The sequence below is a fragment of the Capra hircus genome, chromosome 27, assembly GCF_001704415.2.
Source record: "Capra hircus breed San Clemente chromosome 27, ASM170441v1, whole genome shotgun sequence".
Taxonomy (NCBI): domain Eukaryota; kingdom Metazoa; phylum Chordata; class Mammalia; order Artiodactyla; family Bovidae; genus Capra; species Capra hircus.
The window spans coordinates 29,649,924-29,668,843 of NC_030834.1; the positions used below are offsets into that span (position 1 = coordinate 29,649,924).

The 18,920-nt window shown below is 36.4% G+C and overlaps 1 protein-coding gene across 6 annotated transcripts in view; it reads left to right on the plus strand.

Annotated features, from left to right (window-relative positions):
* Positions 1-18,920, plus strand: part of SORBS2 (sorbin and SH3 domain containing 2) — a 204,350-nt gene that overhangs the window by 91,871 nt on the left and 93,559 nt on the right. For 5 of the 6 annotated variants that reach the window (XM_018041889.1, XM_018041890.1, XM_018041891.1 and 2 more), the window contains exons 3-4: positions 12,340-12,389; positions 16,889-16,981. In XM_018041889.1, coding sequence (XP_017897378.1) covers positions 12,380-12,389; positions 16,889-16,981 — 103 coding nt within the window. In that variant the 5' untranslated portion in view covers positions 12,340-12,379. The remainder of the gene's footprint in view (positions 1-12,339; positions 12,390-16,888; positions 16,982-18,920) is intronic. The other variant, XM_018041893.1, reaches the window with a different exon arrangement.

An 18,920-nucleotide genomic window follows, 5' to 3' on the forward strand; every position in this document is an offset into this window, starting at 1 on the left:
TACAGCAGGCTTTTTGCCCTTGCTAAGTTATGCAAACATTATTTCAGGTGTTCAGGAAGCAGGTGTGTTCAATCAAAAGAAAAAAATGTGACTCTTTAATAGTCAATTAACAATAAGCAGATTATTTAAAGGTAGTTATTTCATAAAATAACATTGCCATGGAAATACGTCCAAATAAATATTAACTTAAAATTCTGAGGTTTTCTTAAAAAAAAATAAAAAAGCAATAGTTATTGATTTAGGCTTACGCCTAAATAAAGCTGTCTATTTAGGCTTGTGTAGTAGTTGGGCGAAAGAAATCCTTGTTATAAGCAAGCATTATCTCCATGTTAGTTCTAGAAGAATAAATCTATGGTCCTCTGTTAACAGTCCTTACTTATTCATCAACCAGGTCTGTGTTTTACCTACAGAATCTATCACACCTCCTCAGATGTAGGAGGTACATGTATGTCTGTCTGGTGGCCCCTGCCATGTAGGTAGGATTCAGGACTCAGGCACTATGCCTAATGTACTCTATTATAATTAATTGTAATGTGTTGAGGGGAAGCAGCTTGATTTCAATTACATTTGAAGATGTCTTAAAAGGAGATGCCTTTTCTTCACTGTCAGGAGAGCTAAGTCAGTTTTGACTGTCAACTTATTACTATTTGATCTTGGAGCAGTCATTTCTCTTATTCCCCAAAAGCCTAACCTCAAAAATTGAAATGACTGATCCCAGGTCCTTTTCAGAAGTTGAAATTTTAAAAATAATAAAACACATAAAATTATACTTCTTTACTACTACCACAGCATTTAATGTTTGCTTCCACTTAAAGTCTGCATATGATATATACAAAATTAAACTAGATTATTTAATTTCCTTTTATATCAGCTAACTTGTGATATCAGTGTATAAAAATAAAAATGAAAGGTTTAAAAATAAAAATAGGGGGAAATTTATGAATAAACAACAAGATCCTACTTGATAGCAGAGGGAATTATATTTAATACCCCAGGATAAACCATAATAGAAAACAATATTAAAAGAATGTATATATGTATGTAACTCAGTCATATTGCTGTACAGCAGAAATTAGCACTATATTGTAAATCAGTTATACTTTGATAAATAATGTTTTCTAATTTTGAAAACGGAGGAAATTTTTCAAAGTTCAAATTTTTAAAAAATATGGTTCTTTTGTTTTTTTACATTGAACGTAACTGTGAAGTGAAGTCGCTCAGTCGTGTCCAACTCTTTGCGACCCCATGGACTGTAGCCTACCAGGTTCCTCTGTCCATGGGATTTTCCAGGCAACAGTCCTGGAGTGGGTTGCCATTTCCTTCTCCAGGGGATCTTCCCAACCCAGGGATCAAACCCAGGTCTCCTGAATTGTAGACAGATGCTTTACCATCTGAACCACCAGGGAAATCCCGAACACAACTATAATTAACATTTTTAAATTTCAACTTTATGGAAGCTATAACTGACATACACAATTGTAAGATGTTGCAAGTGTACATAGAGATGACACGTGTACACTGTGAAAGGATTCTCTCCATTTGTTAACACATCCATCATTTCATATATTAATCCTTTCTTTTTTTGTTGAGAATATTTAAATTCTATTCTCTCTTTTGTTGTTTAGGCATGAAGTCTGTCTGACTCTTTTGCAACCCCATGGACTACAGTCCTCCAGACTCCTCTGTCCATGGGATTTCCCAGGCAAGGATACTGGAGTGGGTTCCTATGTCCTTTTTCAGGGCAACTTCCCAACCCAGGGACCTCCTGCATTGGCAGGCAGGTTCTTTACCACTGAGCCACGAGGGAAGCCCTCTACTTTCAGCAAATTTCAATTCTTCAATACAGTGTTAACTGCGGTCACCATGTCATACATTACATCCTCAGACCTTACTCCTCTGACAGCTCAAAGTTTGTACCGTTTTACCAACCTCTCCCTATATCCCTGCTCCCACCCGCAGCCCCTGGCAACCACTTTCTTACTCGCTATTTCTATGAGTTTGATGGTTTTTTTTTTTTTTCCCTGTTTTAGATTCCACATATAAGCGACACCATGCAGTATTTGTCTTACTTATTTTGCTTAGCATAATGCCCTCAAGGTCCATCCATGTTGTCACAAATGACAATACTTCCTTCTTTCTCACACTTGAATAATGTTTTATTGTGTAAATACACCACATCTTTATTCATTCATCGGTTGGCAGACACTTAAGTTGCTTCCATGTTTTGACTGCTGTGACTAATGCTGCAGTGAACACGGGAGTGTAGGCAGCCCTTCAATATTCTGTCTTCATTTCCTTTGGATATATTCCCTCAAGTGGGATTCCAGGATCATATGGTCGTTCTGTTTTTAACTTTTTGAGGGACCTCTATATTTTCCTCTGTAGTACCGGCACCAGTGTATTCCCACCAACAAACAGCGCACAAGGGTTTCCTTATCCCCACATTTCACCAGCACACTTGTTATCTCTTTGCCTTTTTGATAGTAGCTGTCCTAACAGGTGTGAAGTAAAATCTCATTGTAGTTCTCATTTGCATTTCCGTGATGATTAGTCATGGTAAACACTTTCTCATGTACCTGTTGGCCATCGTATGGCCTTCTTTGAAAAACGTCTCTTCAGTTCCTCTGTCCATTTTTTAATCAAATTGGTCTTTTTTGAGTTTTGGCTTTCTGCAGTTGATTTATAGGAGTTCTTTATATATTTTGTATATTAGCCCTTTATCGGCTATATGACTAGGAGATATTTTCTCCCATTCTGTGGGCTGTTTTTTCCTTCTGTGATGATTTCCTTTGCTGTGCAGAAGTTTTTAGTTTGATATACTCTTACTTGTGTATTTGTGCTTTTGTTGCTTTACTTTTGTTGTCAAGTAAAAATATATATATATATATTGCGAAGACCTAAGTCGGAGAAGGCAATGGCCACCCACTCCAGTACTCTTGCCTGGAAAATCCCATGGACGAAGGAGCCTGGTGGGCTGCAGTCCATGGGGTCGCTAAGAGTCGGGCACGACTGAGTGACTTCACTTTCACTTTTCACTTTCATGCATTGGAGAAGGAAATGGCAACCCACTCCAGTGTTCCTGCCTGGAGAGTCCCAGGGACGGGGGAGCCTGGTGGGCTGCCATCTATGGGGTCACACAGAGTCGGACACGACTGAAGCAACTTAGCAAGGCAAGCTTATGCCTTGTATTTTCTTCTGGGACTTTTACGGTTTTAGACCTTATATTCAGATCTTTTATGGATTTTGAGTGGATTTTTGTGTATGGGGTAAGATAGGCGTGCCGTTTGGAACAGTCCTTTCCCCATCATATATTCTTGGCTCTTCTGTCATAAATAAACTGAGCATATTTGCATGGGTTTATTTCTGGGCTCTATATTATGTTCCATTGGTCTGTGTGTCTGTTTTTAAGGCCAATACCATATTTTTTTATTTTATAGCTTTGTAATAGAGTTTGAAATGAGGAAGTATGATGTCTCCAGTTTTGTCCTTCTTTCTCAAGATCACCTTGGCTAGTCATGATCTTCTGTGATTCCATACAGGTTTTAGAATTGTCCTTCCTATTTGTGAAAAATGGCATTTAAATTTTGGCAGGGACTGCTTTGAACCTATAGATTGTTTTGGGTAGTACAGACATTTTACCAATATTCTTCCAAGCCGTGAGCATGAAATATCTTTCCATTATTTATAGCTTCTTCCTTTTCTTCCACTGATGTCTTACAGTTTTTAGTGTACAAGTGGTTTCACTGATTCCAAGTAGTTTGCTATTTTTTACACAATTGTAAGCAGGATTATTTTCTTAATCTTCCTTTCTGATATTTTGTGATTAGTGATATTAGTGATTAGTGGATAGAAACGCAACTGATTTTTGCACATTGATTTTATATCCCGCATCTTTACTAAGTTAATTGATTAGTTCTCACAGTTTTTGTGGTAGAATCTATAGGGTTTCCGTATGTGATATCAAGTCATCTGCAAACAGAGACAGTTTTATTTCTTTCAAATCAGAAAGAAAGCGTTTCTTTTAAAAGATCATAGATTTTCTTCTCAAAGTAGAAATTTATGGTACTCTCTGCAATGGTGGATGGCAGGGGAGACACATTCACTTAGTGAAATAAACAAGGATGGCTGTCACCAGGATGTTATCACTCTGCAATCTGCCACACAATTCTTTATGTGACATTTAATAGACATCTCTTTGCTCCAACCATCACCTTAGGTTACAAGCTGTCAAAGATAATGGAAAGTCTTTTTTTAAAGCTAATTGTCACAACCTTTAAAGTGTCCCTTCCCCTTAGGTTCAGTAGTAAGAACTTCACTGGGGCAAGAGGCTAGTGTTTGATTCAACTGTTTCTTTGGGTCTGTCTCCTCTTATTCACTGCAGTGGGCAGAGGGCATGGGGAGAATCTCAGCTAAAAGAAGGCTCTGTTTAAGGAAGAAAGAAAAGCTGCCTGGAAAGCAGAATTCCTTTTCAATTCCAATATGTCACTAAGTTGAGCATGGAATAATTGAGTAATGGGAAAATACACACAAATTAACTTTATAGACTGTGGTGGCTTAGTTCAATCTAAAGCAATAAAATAAAGTCTGTGTATTTTCAGGAAAGTGTTGATTACATTCAAATGACTCAATCAAAGGTAAAGGTCTGTCTCAAAATATTCAAAATGTTGGTTAATGGGAATGATGCCAGTTAGCCAATCTGGGGATGGTTCACAACAGTTGGGGAGGGTGTTTCATCCTGCTCTTGCTGCTGCTGCTGAAGATGACAATAATGTTGCTATAAATCATTTTTAAGGGCTTCCCTGATGGCTCAGACAGTAAAGAATCTGCCTGAAATCCAAGAGACTGACCTAGGTTCAATCCCTGAATTGGGAAGATCCCCCGGAGAAGGAAATGACAACCCACACCAGTATTCTTGCCTAGAGAGTTCCATGGACAAAGAAGTCTGGTGGGCTATAGTCCATGGGGTCACAAGAGTTGGACACCACTGAGTGAATAAATTATTTAGATGGCTGCAAATGGGCACAACTGTGTTTGAGTCCAGGTCCACTTGACCTCAAGACCTATAGTTCCAACACTATTCAGTTCACCCGTAACATGTGTTTCTATAGTCTAATTCTTTACATGTCTCTTTGATGATGTGTCTGACTTACCAGGTCCACATTAAAGTTCTGGCTTATTTTCATTAGGAATATATTTGGCTTTTGATTTACAGAATAGAAACCAACAGAAATTTCCCAGTACTGTACTATCAAGTTGATCAATAGCTTTGACTTAGAAATAAATGCATTTGTAAGTACTTAGATGTATTCTATAATCAGTCTTAAGTACTATGAAAGTAAAAGATATTATGAATGTAGGATACTAGAGCAATATTAAATCACTTGATCATTTAGTGCAAAAAGAAACCAATATTGTTTTATCATTAAATAAGAGAGTAAATTACAGACTTTGGAACTTTGGAATAGCATCAGAAAGAAAATTATCTACCAGGATCGACTAGTATTCTTTGTAAGGAAAATCTGTACATATTTGGATTAGCTTGCATTGTAAAGTCTCAGAAATAAAATTGCTAGTTTCCTTGAAAAATATATGGGCAAAACTGGGTTTGAATACAGGTCCACTTGACTTTAAGACCTGTTCTTGAACCAACACTATTCAGTTCACCTATAACATGTGTTTCTATAGTCTTCAGGAAATTTTTCCAGATATAATGATATTTGGTATAATGAAAAAGAACACTGTACTTTTATGAAAATAGTCAATGACCTCATGTCCTTTTGTTCATCACTATTCACAGTAATGATTTTGTCTTATTCCTATGAAATGACGCTAAATGTGTTCTGACCCCATCATTCATGTGTGAATGCTATGGGTAATTTGACTTCTGCATATTAAGGACCAATCTTTAGGCAGCATTCATTCAGGAATGTTCAGAGGGATTTAAGTTCTTTTATGGAGGCTGAGCAGGGACAACTGTGCCCTCATTATTGACTGAGATGATCTGTGCCACCCACTCAGAGGCAAAGGAGCCCCCGAGCTGGCATCATAGACTGGCTGTCAGCTCAGAGAAACCATTCAGAAAAGGGGTTGATGTGGATTCTCATTTATCTAAGCTCAGGGATTGTAAAGAACATAATAAACAACCTGGGGTATTTTCTGTGAACATTTCAAAGCAGCCTATTAACACAGTAGAAAGGATACATGTCAACAACTTAAATTATGTCATTTGGCTATAATTGAAAAGTGAAATCATTTGGCATTTATGAATACTGCTAATCCTACCAGAGAGAGAGAGAAATGCATTGACCACTCAGGGTAGTTTATGCAGAAAGAATGGTACATATGACCCCATTTCAAAGTAAATTCAGGCTAAACTCTGGTGCATAAAATTAATATGCACCATTTTTTATTCTTGTGTTTAGAATATATCTCTTTAAAAAAATCTAACATTCCTCAATGTTTTCCCACCACTCTGTGTGTCCTATCTTCTGAATTATATATGAACTCTGAATAGAATAATTTTAAAATGACCTAGCAATTTACTGGATTAAAATTATTCCATGGAAAATCTTTCAGGCTCCAGTCTTAAAATCCTCATATTAACTGAGCTAAAATGTAGTCCTATAGTTGTACAGCTGGCCTTGGTGCTTAAATTCAAGTCTACAAAAATAACATAACTAACACAGAATTCTTGGACAAAATTGAGGAGAGGCATTGACCCTGCTCCTCTTCAGAATGGAATGCCCGATAATCAAAAGAATTAAAGCAGAACTATAAGATTATGGGCACAAAGTTATGTTGGTGTCCATGAATGAGCAATCAAACATCTTAAGATCCTCATTCAAAACTTAAATGACCCAATCTGCTGTCATGTTGGAAATAAAGACTACTCTGATCCATTAAAAAAGAGAGATCTGATCATTGAAAGTAACTCAAGGGAAATTAAGAGACCATAGCCACAAAATCATGTCATTGCCCTCTGACCTATGAGAAAAACAAACCCACTGCTATATAAAAATTGTTGCTGTTGTTTAGTGCTAAGTCATGTTGGACTCTTTTGTGACCCCATGGACTGTAGCCTGCCAGGCTCCTCTGTCCAGGGGATTTCCCAGGCAAGAATACTGGAGTGGGTTCCTTTTCCAGTGGATCTTCCCAATCCAGGGACTGAAGTCAGGTCTCCCACATTTGCAGGCAGATTCTTTATCATCTGAGCCACCAAGGAAGCCTTTATGTTGCCTTTTATATAAAAACTTCAGCAAGAACTGACCTTAAGGAAATATAGCTCCACACCACCTGTTGAATATCCTTCTGACACTTGAATGCACAGATAGTTCTTTGCCCTGTGGATTATCTGCTGAGGTTCAAGGTAGCCTGCATTTTATGGTCAGTTTTCATAGTCTCGGCCCTAGTATAATTCCAGTTCAAGAGAATACTTGAAATACTGTCTCTCCTAGTAGCAAGTAAACACTCCAGGAATTCGATGCTTTCCAGAATAATCTGTGCTTGTTATGTAAGTACCATCAAAGGCACTTTTTCAAAACAGAACAAAAGAGATTAGATTCGCCTTAGTTCTAACTGTCCAAAGAGACTTCTCAGCTGTAGACTTGTTAATGGCTTTAGCACAAATAATGGAAATCAAATCACGCATTTTTATTAGTCACCAAAGAAGCCTTGGGTTTCCGGTTCTTCTGCAGAGCTCAATCACTGTGACACTTCTTTTAACAACTTGGAAAATGTCTTTCCTGATTAAGAAGTTAGTCATTTCACGTTTCGACATCTAAAACAACGCAAAGTTAAAAAAAAAAAAAACTTCACAAATTACATTTATAAGTAACAAGATATATCACTTTAAAGATGAAAAGTTCAAGGATTTGTGATGCCTTTCTTTGTTCCTAATAATCCTATTCTACTTTTTTGAGTGTCAGATACTTTGTAAATATCGGCATTTGAATTCAGACAATAAATGCTGATAATTAGTTCCTCAAACTTGGTATCAAAACATTATTATAGTAGCAGGTTTCATGTTTTGAGAACTAACCTTCCTTCAGTTTCATGTTTTCTGTAGCAATTATTACTATCCCAGGTCAAACACTGTCTTTGCTATTCAGTTTTAAAACTTAAAACATTTTTTTTTAATTTATTTATTTGAAGGGTAACCACTTTGCAGTATTGTGTTGGTTCCCACCAAACATCAACATTAACCAGCCACAGGTTTACCTATGCCCCCTCCCACTTGAAAAACTTCAAACAGTTTTAAACATCAAGTGTTTTGAAAAGGAGTGATAAATAGAACTGGGGAAATGTCTTTCCAGTCCTCATTTTTCTGGAGGCTTGTTTATTCCTTCTTGTTTTAGCAGTTGCTTCAGCCTTGGTCACAGACATCCCCTGAGGCTTCTCTTTTCTATTTATTTTGCCCATTTAAGGTTAACATATTAGGAGTTTTGCTACTGAGACATTAAAATAAATACATCTGGGGCTTTCTCAAGGCTCCTGCACTGACCACTGCCTTCTTCCCTGACTTCACTGGCATCCCCTCAATCCAGGCGGTATTAAGGCTACAGAGTAGAGCTCCTTAGCTATGTACCACGTTTATTTTTGTATTCGGAAAAAGAAAATAGAACCTTGCCTCTTTATTTATACTAGCTGAAAAAAAAGAGTTACAACTCATCATAATAAAGTGTCCTGCAATCACTATTTAAAGTCGATTGGCATGAAATTTTACGGTGAAATTCAGTGTAATGTTGTGACTCTCTCGGTCCTGGCTGTGGCAGCTGCAGCGTTCTTCAGGGTGGATGGGCAAGAATGTAACACTAAACACTATGTAATGAGGATGTCATCTGTGTTGTTTTCAGTGTATAGCTCTAAAAAATAAATTGGGGTGAACATCAGTACTATCATTTTCTCTATTCTATATATTCACTGCTGTAGTATTCATTGAGTACCAGGACCTTGGAGAAGGAAATGGCAACCCACTCCCGTATTCTTGCCAGGAGAATCCCATGGACAGAGGAGCCTGATGGGCTATAGTCCATGAGTCGCAACAATTCGGACACAACTGAAGCGACTTAGTACAAGTACCAGGATATTAGTAATTCAAGTGTAGGCATAAAAAGATAAAGTCCTTCTCTTCTTGCTTCATACGTACATCTCATATCATTTGAGTGTATTGATTTCATGCCGGTTTATGTCTCAAATTCTCCCTCTACCCTGGGGGAGAAGGTATCATTTTATTTAGTCAGTATCCACATTTTAAAATTTTTTTGCAGGTTTAAATAATCCAGTTTATTGAGATATAACTGACATACAGTACTGTATAAGCTTAAGGTAAACAACAAAATGATTTGACTTACATACATCATGAAATGATGACCACAGTAAGTTTAGTGAACATCCATCATCTCATATAGATACAAAATTAAAGAAATAGAAAAAATATATATTTCTCAATGTGCTGAGAACTCTTCGGACTTTCTCTCAACAACTTTCATAGATAACTACAGTAGTGTTAATTATATTTATCATGTACATTACATACCTGGTACTTACTTCTCGTATAAGTGGAAGTTTATACTTTCTAGCAGCCTTCATCCAATTCCTCCTACTCCTACCAGTGGCAATCTCAAATCTGATCTCTTTTCCTATGAGTTTGTTTGTTAGTTTATTTGTTGAGGTACAACTGACTTACAATATAGTATGCTAGCTTCTGTTACACCACATAGTGATTCGGTATTTCTATACAATTCAAAATAATCACTACATTAAGTCTAGTTATGAATCTATCCCCATACAAAGATATTACATAATTATTGACTACATCCTGCACACTGCGCGTTTCATACCCTGACAGCCTGATTTTGCTGCTTGGAAGTCTGTGCCTCTTCGTGGCCCTCACCTATTTCTCTGTTCCACCCACCCTCTCCCCTTTGGCAACCACCAGTTTGTTCTCTCTATCTGTGACTCTGTTTCTGTTTTGTTATCTTTGTTCATTTGCTTTGCTTTTTTATTAAAAAAATTTTTTTTTGCTTTGCCATGTGAATTTGTGGGATCTTAGTTCCCTGACCAGGGATTAGCCCTATGCCCTCAGCAGTGAAAATGTGGACCGCTGGACCACCAGAGAATTCCCTATCTTGTTTTTTCGATTTCACATATAAGTGAAATCATACACTATTTGTCTTTCTCTGCCTGACTTATTCACTTATATCCTCTAGGTCCACCCACATTGTCACAAATGGCAAGACTTCATTCTTTTTACGGCTGAGTGATATTCCATTGCACATATAAGCCACATCTTCTTTATTAATCTATGGATGGATGCTTGGGTGGCTTCCATATCTTGGCTGTTGTAAATAACACTGCAACAAACATAGGGGTGCATATGTCTTTACTAATTAGTATTTTTGTTTTCTTTGGATAAATACCCAGGAGTGAAATTGCTGGAACTTATGGTAGTTCTATTTTTAATTTTCTGAGGAATCTCCATAGTCTTTTCCATAGTGGCTACAACAATTTATATTCTCACCAGTAGTGCACAAGGTACCCTTTCCTCGATATCCTTGCCAGCACTTGTTGTCTTTTTGATAACAGCTATTCTGATGGGTGTGAGGTGATATCTCATTGTGGTTTTGATTTGCATTTTCTTTTTTTTTTTTACTTTATTTTACAATACTGTATTGGTTTTGCCATACATTGACATGAATCCGCCACGGGTGTACATGAGTTCCCCATCCTGAACCCTGCTCCCACCTCCCACCCCATATTGCATTTTCTTGAGGATTAGTGATGGTGTGTGTCTTTTCACGTGCCTGTCGGCCATCTGTATGTCTTATAGGGGGAAAAGGCTTTTCAAATCCTCTGCCCATTCTTACATGGGTTGTTTGACTTTTTGATGCTGAGTTGTATGAGTTCTTCATATATTTTGGATATTAACCCTTTATCCGATAAATTATTTGCAAATATCTTTTTCCATTTAGTAGGTGGTCTTTTTGTTTTGTCGACAGTTTCTTTTGCTGTGCAAAAGCTTTTTAGTTTGATGTAGTCCTGCTTGTTTATTTTTGCTTTTGTTTCCCTCGCCTAAGGAGACATATCCAAAAATAACATTACTAAGGCCAATGTCAAAGAGAGTATTGCCTCTATTTTCTTATAGAAGTTTTATGGTTTCAAGTTGTATATTTAAGTCTTTAATCCATTTTGAATCTATTGTTACGCATGATGTGAGAAAGTAGTCCAGTCTGATTCTTTTAATGTAGCTGTCCAGTCTTTCCAATTGGACATTTTAATTTATTATTATTTACTGACCATGAGGTATAGATAATTTTTTTAACCTATCAGATATTAGAGTGCTAATGCACATGGAAACTGAATGTGTGGTATAGGGGAAGTTCATGTTCATTGACAATAGGCCCTACTCAGGAGCTAAGGCAAAGCGACCAGGGTTAAACAACTATCAGAGAGCTCTTCCTCTTAGAAGCATTGCTTCCTGAAGAGCCTATCCTTTCACTTTGGTTACAGGGTATAGAGAAGTAAGAAACTCTAAAAATGAGCACAGAGAATATGCCAGGAAAAGAACTAAGTCATGTTACACATCAAGAAATACTATAAATATTTTGAAACTTGTTTTCTACAACAAGTACCATTTTTCCAACCCATTTCCAATAAATTAATCTCAACTGTCATACAGCAAGCACTCCAATGGGGAAAACCACCACATCTGATACTGAAACAGAACTGGGTTTAGTAGTCATCATTCATTTCTTGCACTTTAGTAAAAATAGATGAATCTTACCTTTGAATACTTGCTCAAAATACAAGTACATTGCTTAAATACATTAAATATTTCCTGGCAATAAATTAACTCAATAATAAATTGAATATAATAAATTAAATAATGTAAAGTAATAATCTCAAATAAATTAAATAATGCAATAAACTGAATAATGTAAAGTTAATGATTTCAAAATATCAGAGTGTTTTTTAAAATTCTGGTAGAAGGCACTTAACCATCAATGATCCTTTCTGGCTTAGAGAACAACACTGTTACTATAAATGTTTGAGAGAGCAATTTAATTTTTAACCATGGAAACCCTACTCCATTTTCATCCATTAATGATCACCATTAAACAAAAACATGAGTTTATGTTTATGATAATAAGGCCAATAATAATTGAAGTTTAACTTGAATAGAATTATAAATTCTGCCCACTTTATTAAACTCTCATTTAAATAAGACTAATGATAATGTGATATTAGCTCACAGGTACACCAAAACCAAAGAAAAACACTTTCTTAATATTTTGCTCCCCACGCTAGTGAACAAATTAATACATCATTTTCTTTCTACAGGAAAACTGAAGACTTAAATAACAAACCCTCCAAGGTCAAAATGAACACAGGTATGCTGTCTCTGTTAGTTTTAAACTCTTCAGCCTCACTCTTTAAAAATCATCTTGGCCCTAAATCATTAGTTTAGCACTTGGCTGATCCTAAATGTGATACTGAGTTTCTGAGATAGTCAAATTCATTATTTGATTTCTTTGTTTTTATACTTCAATCTTACAGCCATCAAAAGTAGAATTTTCTGTTTTGCTGTCTTTTACTCCTGTTTTTCTGTAATTGTATCATGAAATTAACTCCTATAAACCCTAAGAAAAGGTAGTATATCATTCGATGCATACATTTGAAAACTCTCACTTAAAATAGGCTAAATTCATAGGCAGGTTGCTCTAGTGAGAGAACATTTAAAGTTCTCCATTCTATAAACATTTTACATTGACATCGAGAGTAGATAGAGTGCCAAAACTTCACAGGAAATCAGCTTAATTAATCCACAGAAACAATACACTTAGAGTCCTAAGTATTATATTTTTAGATGTGAGAACAGTATCTCCAAATAGCTTAACATTGGTGCTCAGAACCCCAGACTGTATACAGATTAATTGTAAAAAAATTTTGTAATACTTGCTAGATACATATGATTTTTCCCCATAATTATTTTAGCTTACATTTTCACCTTCTCCTTCTGAAATTCTTATATTCAGTATTGAATAATTCTGGAAAGCAAGTTGAAATTATGTAATTTTCAACTTATTTCGAAAATACCACTTCCTACCCATAAGTGATCACTCCAGAGCAGAGGAGAAAGCATAGTGGAAGATATTTTGCTCACATTAAGCCAGTTGCTCGTTTGCTGTCTCTTGTTATCAAAATGCCTCGAGGGAGGATTAACAACCACTGGTGAGAACCAATATCTAATCCCTAGATCAAGTGTAGAGACATGCGCTCTGAACGTGATTCTGCAGCTGCCCCTTAGCAGAAACTGGCTGCAACCAACCTCTGAGAGTTTGAAGTCAGCTGGCCCCTTGGCGATGCAGTCAGCTCACAGGTGTGCAGGCAAGATGAGGATGTTGGAGATAGTCAACAAGTACAGGGAAGGGTTAGAAATCAACAGAAATTGTAATCCTGGAAATGAACCAAGTAAAGTCATTTGGACAATTGGAGAGGTGAGAATTATACATGGGAAATGAAAGGATAAATCTTATTAGGCAAAGGAAACTGAAGAAAGCAAATAGAACAGAGAGCCCATCACTGAGCTCGTCAGAGGAGCCTGAAAGGCTACAGTCCATAGAGTCACAAAGAGCTGGATACGACTGAAGTGATTGAGCACATGGACACAGAGAACTACATGCACACACATAGACACACACACACACACATAGTTTTTCAACACTGTAGGAAGCTGAAGAAAGTGTTGTCACTGTATCTCAAAACAAAGTAGAAATTAGTTCCCAAATATCCAATAAATAAAACAGGTCTCCATTATCTACCTATCAATCACTAAAGACAGATATTACTATTTCAAGGTTCATTTGTCAGTCACTAAAGTTTTTATAAAAAAAAAAAAAAAGATTCTTTCAAAGCAGCTCTTTGTTTTTAGCCCAATACATAATAAACCTGCCCAGGGAACTGTGACACATTTCTCATACTAAAGTATCTAAATAATGTATAAAATATACAAAACATGCTGTATTTGTACTCTTAGAATTTTTGGTCCACTATTTTCAAAGGAAAATCTTTGCCGGGGACTAGAGAGAGAAAGACATCAAATGCTCCATTGTATACGGTTTACTCCTGTGAGTGTTTTCCAGCAGTAGAAGCAGCTCCCGAGGGTCTTGCCACTACCTGGAAGCGTGAGCAGGTTATGAGTGAGTGTGAAGGCGAGGGCAGCATTAGTGTTCTTTCGGATAACCTAAGCACGTAAGATAGCATCCTCATTTTGAGATCTAAAAGAATATCTTCAAGAAATTGCAGGAGGTATCAACACATAAGTAAGAAGAAACAGGATATCATAGATTTCTTCATTCCAGCACTTTCACCAATGCCTCAACTTTTCAAATTAAGCTCTTTATTAAACTGTTAATAAGGAAAAATTCTCCAGTCATTTTACCGAGTTCTTAGAGTTACGTGGAATACAAAAATTATTTAACCCAGAGGTTCCCACACTTGCTTGGTTGACGGGGCCAAGAGAGCTCAGTAATTTTTCACACACCCTCAGGCCAAAAGAAATACCTGATAGTTGTGCTTAGTAAGCACTTAGGTGCAGACAGGTTAGTAAGTGCTCATATTCTATCAACTCAGAAGCAAACTGAACAAAATCATATACTTCCCCGGCATCTCCAAATAGCCGAGGTTATTTTAGAGCTTCCCTGGTGGCTCAAATGGTAAAGAGTCTGCCTGCAATGCAGGAGACCCAGGTTCGATCCCTGGGTTGGGAAGATCTCCTGGAGGAGGAAATGGCAACCCGTTCCAGTATTCTTGCCTGAAGAATCCCATGGCGAGAAGAGCCTTGTGAGCCCCAGTCCATGGACTCACAGCACATCGGACACAACTGAGGGACTAACACTTCACTTCATTTCATATACTTCAACTGAAAAATAATCATTTACCCAATTCCCTACGATCACAGTCACTTGTCACTGGGATGTCTGTGTGTACTGGGCGCTATAAAATTTCTCAGACTCAGAATTAGATTGTATTTCACTTCTCTCAATTACTGGCCCGGATTACTTTCACAGGGCACTTGCGCTCCACCATAACAATCACGAAAAACCCAGATTTACAAAAGATGTGACGCCACCTAAAGGAAGATAACAGGATCTCTGATGCTGAAACTGGGAACTGCCTCAGGCTAGTGGTGGATGCAGTGTCTGTCTGATACACATCACTGTGTTTTCCTAAAAAATGTGAACTATGTTCCCAAACCCTTGTGAATCCACTGTGGTGGGTGCTTAATACAGAGATCTGGAAACCAAAGGTTTAACCAGTGACCTTGGGTCTCCTCATTCTGAATTTTTCCCTTTGAATCTCTGCTTGTTCTTCAGATGTTCAGAACTAAAAGAACTAGAAAATGTAATCTCTAGTAAATGAGAGCTTTCCATTCACACTGTCAACACCCTGGAATACTTAACCCTTTGAGACATTGATAGCTGCTGTATGTTGCATATTCAATAATATTGCCTCTATTTTATCAGAAACACTCATCCCCCATGGCTATTTTCAGTTTGCAGAGTTTGCTAAAATCCTGTTGGTGCCTCTCCTGAAGATACATTTGGTTGTATGTTTTTACCATTTATGTCTTTCTATATTTGGTATTTGGTTTATTTGATTTGCTTTCTTTTGTTGTCCCATTTCTCTGTATTAATTATTATTTGCATTACAAAATTGTTATTTTAAGTATATATTTAAAAACATATTTTGACATGAGAATCATTCTGTCAATTTAAAGGTCTGTTGACCTTACTACTTGTGATTTTACCAACAATTAATTCAAATCATACTTTTTAGCACTCGATTCCCTCATGTCCAATAAATGAAGTGGATACAATCCTTAAGAAATAAAGGAAAGTAATATGCAAGACTAGCATGTGGCAAAATATAATAATTAAAATGTTGCTGGTTATAGAATTTATCTTTTTGTTATAGCTTTCAAAAAGAATTAAATTTAAGTTCTTTTGGTTCCAGGGGAATGAGCAAAACTATTTATTGCACATTCCAGCTACAAAGGAATGTGGGAATGGAATTGGAATCTGTTCCTAAATAGAACATTAACCTTCCAATTTTAGAAGTCTTGTTATGCTAAGCTTCTCAAATCATATTAAAATAGCTGATGCATTTTCACTTCTTTTGCTTCATGTTGTGATTTGCATCAAGTGTAAATACATAAATCATATACTTCTTGTTCAAAAGTACAAAAACTAATTTTTTAAACATGGTCATTTCAGTACTGTATATATCAATATTGTTTTATCTCAATTAGGCAAAATTTCCCATAACTAATAATAACTATGGGAAGACATAGAATGCTTTTCTTTATGACTCTTATATATCAAATGTATTCTGCCTATAACAGGTAACAACTTTTACTCCAAGAGGTCCTTCAGGAATCATAATAGCTCGAATACAGTAACATCTAAAATGATGGATATGAAAGTATGTTATACCATAGCTCTTAATCCTGAAATACAGGATATTCATAACTAAAAAAACTAGTTACACTGCTTGTAAATTTAATCATTGAATTCAAATGGTATACGCAAAGTTCAGTTCTATATGTGGTGTTCCTCAAAGAAAAACCATAAAACATTAAGTATAAAATCTGATTTTTTTTTTTTCTAAAGCATTGGCATCTATTTCTAAGACATAGCCCTGGTGTGTTCCTTCTGTCTTGCTTCAGTTTAGTCTGGGGTGGGTGTAACGTTTGCAGACGTCCTCCATGGTTACCAGCGCTGACTGTTCATCTCTCTCGTGGATGTCTGTCGCATTTCACTGAGATGCATGATACGCATGTGCTTTCTCCTTTGCTGTGGCCTCTGCTATGTCATTTTTTTGCTTCCAGATATCGGTGGGTGTGCTCGCAAACGTGCCGCCATGTCTGTTACATTAACATCTGTGAAGAGAGTTCAGAGTTCTCCAAACCTGTTGGCTGCAGGTATAATATCACTAACTCACAGAATGTCACATTTGAATGGCTTTCTCTGACCTTTCTCTCTTTCCAGAATTATCCTGTTTGGATGACGAAAGTGGCTGTAAATACCTTTCTAATGCCCCACAAGTTCTTATTTTTCTTGTCTCAAGAATAGCTCCTATCCCTTATGACTGTTTTGCTCTAAAAATAAAAAATGTCAAAGGGAACTGATATCTTGTAGAAAATATTTTAAAAACCTAATTAAAAACAAGTCACTTGCCAAAAATGTGTTAAGTAGCTGCAAGTTTTAACAACTAAGTTTTGGTACTGCATGAACTAAAGTAACATAATATTTAATTAAGATAACTCATAGGTATTTTTCTTGTTTTTTACCTAAAAACTGTTGAGGGTGGAGGCACAGAGTGTCAGAAGTGGGATTTGCAGGAAATTGAATCTTTATTAATTTGCTTCTCTGTCAAAGGTTGCAAATAAAATGAGAGAATATTAACTTTGAAAGAGATTTTAAATCTTCCTTTAATCCAATCAACAAAGAGCTTTCTAATATATATTTTTAAACATCTTGGTCCAATTAAAATTAACATGAACTCGCAAGTATAAATATACTCTAGAAAGTAACTGGGAGTGTGATATTTCAGCATCCACTGAAGTGCGTCTTTTTATAATAAATAATCTCTCATGACTTCAACCCAGTCTCCCTAGACCCTGAAATATACCCATATCACTAGGTAACTGGTTAGTTGGTTGGTCAATTTTATTTTTCCTTGGTTAGTTGGGGTTTCCTTTGGTTTTTTAAATAATATTCATGGGTTTTGGAACAGAAGTGGGAAAGGGATGAAGGATATTTAAATAATTCTAATTCTCACTGTGCGTATTAGTGTCTTTTATACACATGCATTTATTAGTCAGTTATTCAGAATGTCCTTGACTTTGAAGCCACTTGACTCTAAACTATCCAGTTTTGTTGAGGAAAAATCAAGCTTCCATGTGGAGAATCCTATTCCTGCTTACCACCTTCAATCAATAAATAGATTTCAATGTCTAAGTTTAAATACAAAGCCAGGTGGTTCCATAATACATAACCTTTATTAAAAAATATAAATTGCATTGCAGCAGATGTAGTAATGATCTCATTTTGGTTTGAAAAAAAATCTTTATATATATATATATAATTTGTACCTGTTTGTTCACGTGGATGTGAGCATAGAAAATGTTAGAAAAACAATCATTTCCCAAACTCATAAGGATTTGTCAGAAGTAAATGAGGGTAAATGAAGAAAATAAATGGACAGGTTTATCATAGTACTGACAAAGACAGTAGCCATTCAGTAAGTTAACTTGAATGTAATTAATACATTTAATTCTTGCAAGCCACTTGAACCCTCTAAAGAAAGGGGCTATAAGAATTAAAATCAACATAGCTTTAAAGAAAAGTTTCTAATATAGCATATCATAAAGAAATTTAAGTAAAACCCAAGAATAGAGACTATGAGGTAGGGGGTACTGCAAACACAGCTACATAAAAATAATAATGTTTGAATCATAAGGGTGGAAAGGACCGCTTAAGGACATGAAGTCCAGTCCCCGACACCAAGCCAGGGAGGCCCTGACTACTTCTCTGACGTGTTTGCTACCTTCTGCAGCATACAGGGCGTGCTTGTTGTAAGAGGGAAGAGCAGTTAAAGTTCTTGGTTCTCAAAGACATTTTCACGCACAGAACAGCCAGGGAACATTAAATCCATCCCATTTACTCATTCTTAAATTTTCAAAGAAGCAATGACCACCCACTAAAGAATACTAAAAATTAAAGGCTCTGATCCCTAGAATTCTAGCTGGGTTTTTTTTTCCACAAGTGAATGGTCATAGTGTTCAAAATATTAGACAAAACCAAATTTCTCCAAGCATCTGCCAAGTTATTTACCTGGCCAATTCTTTAAAAAATAAC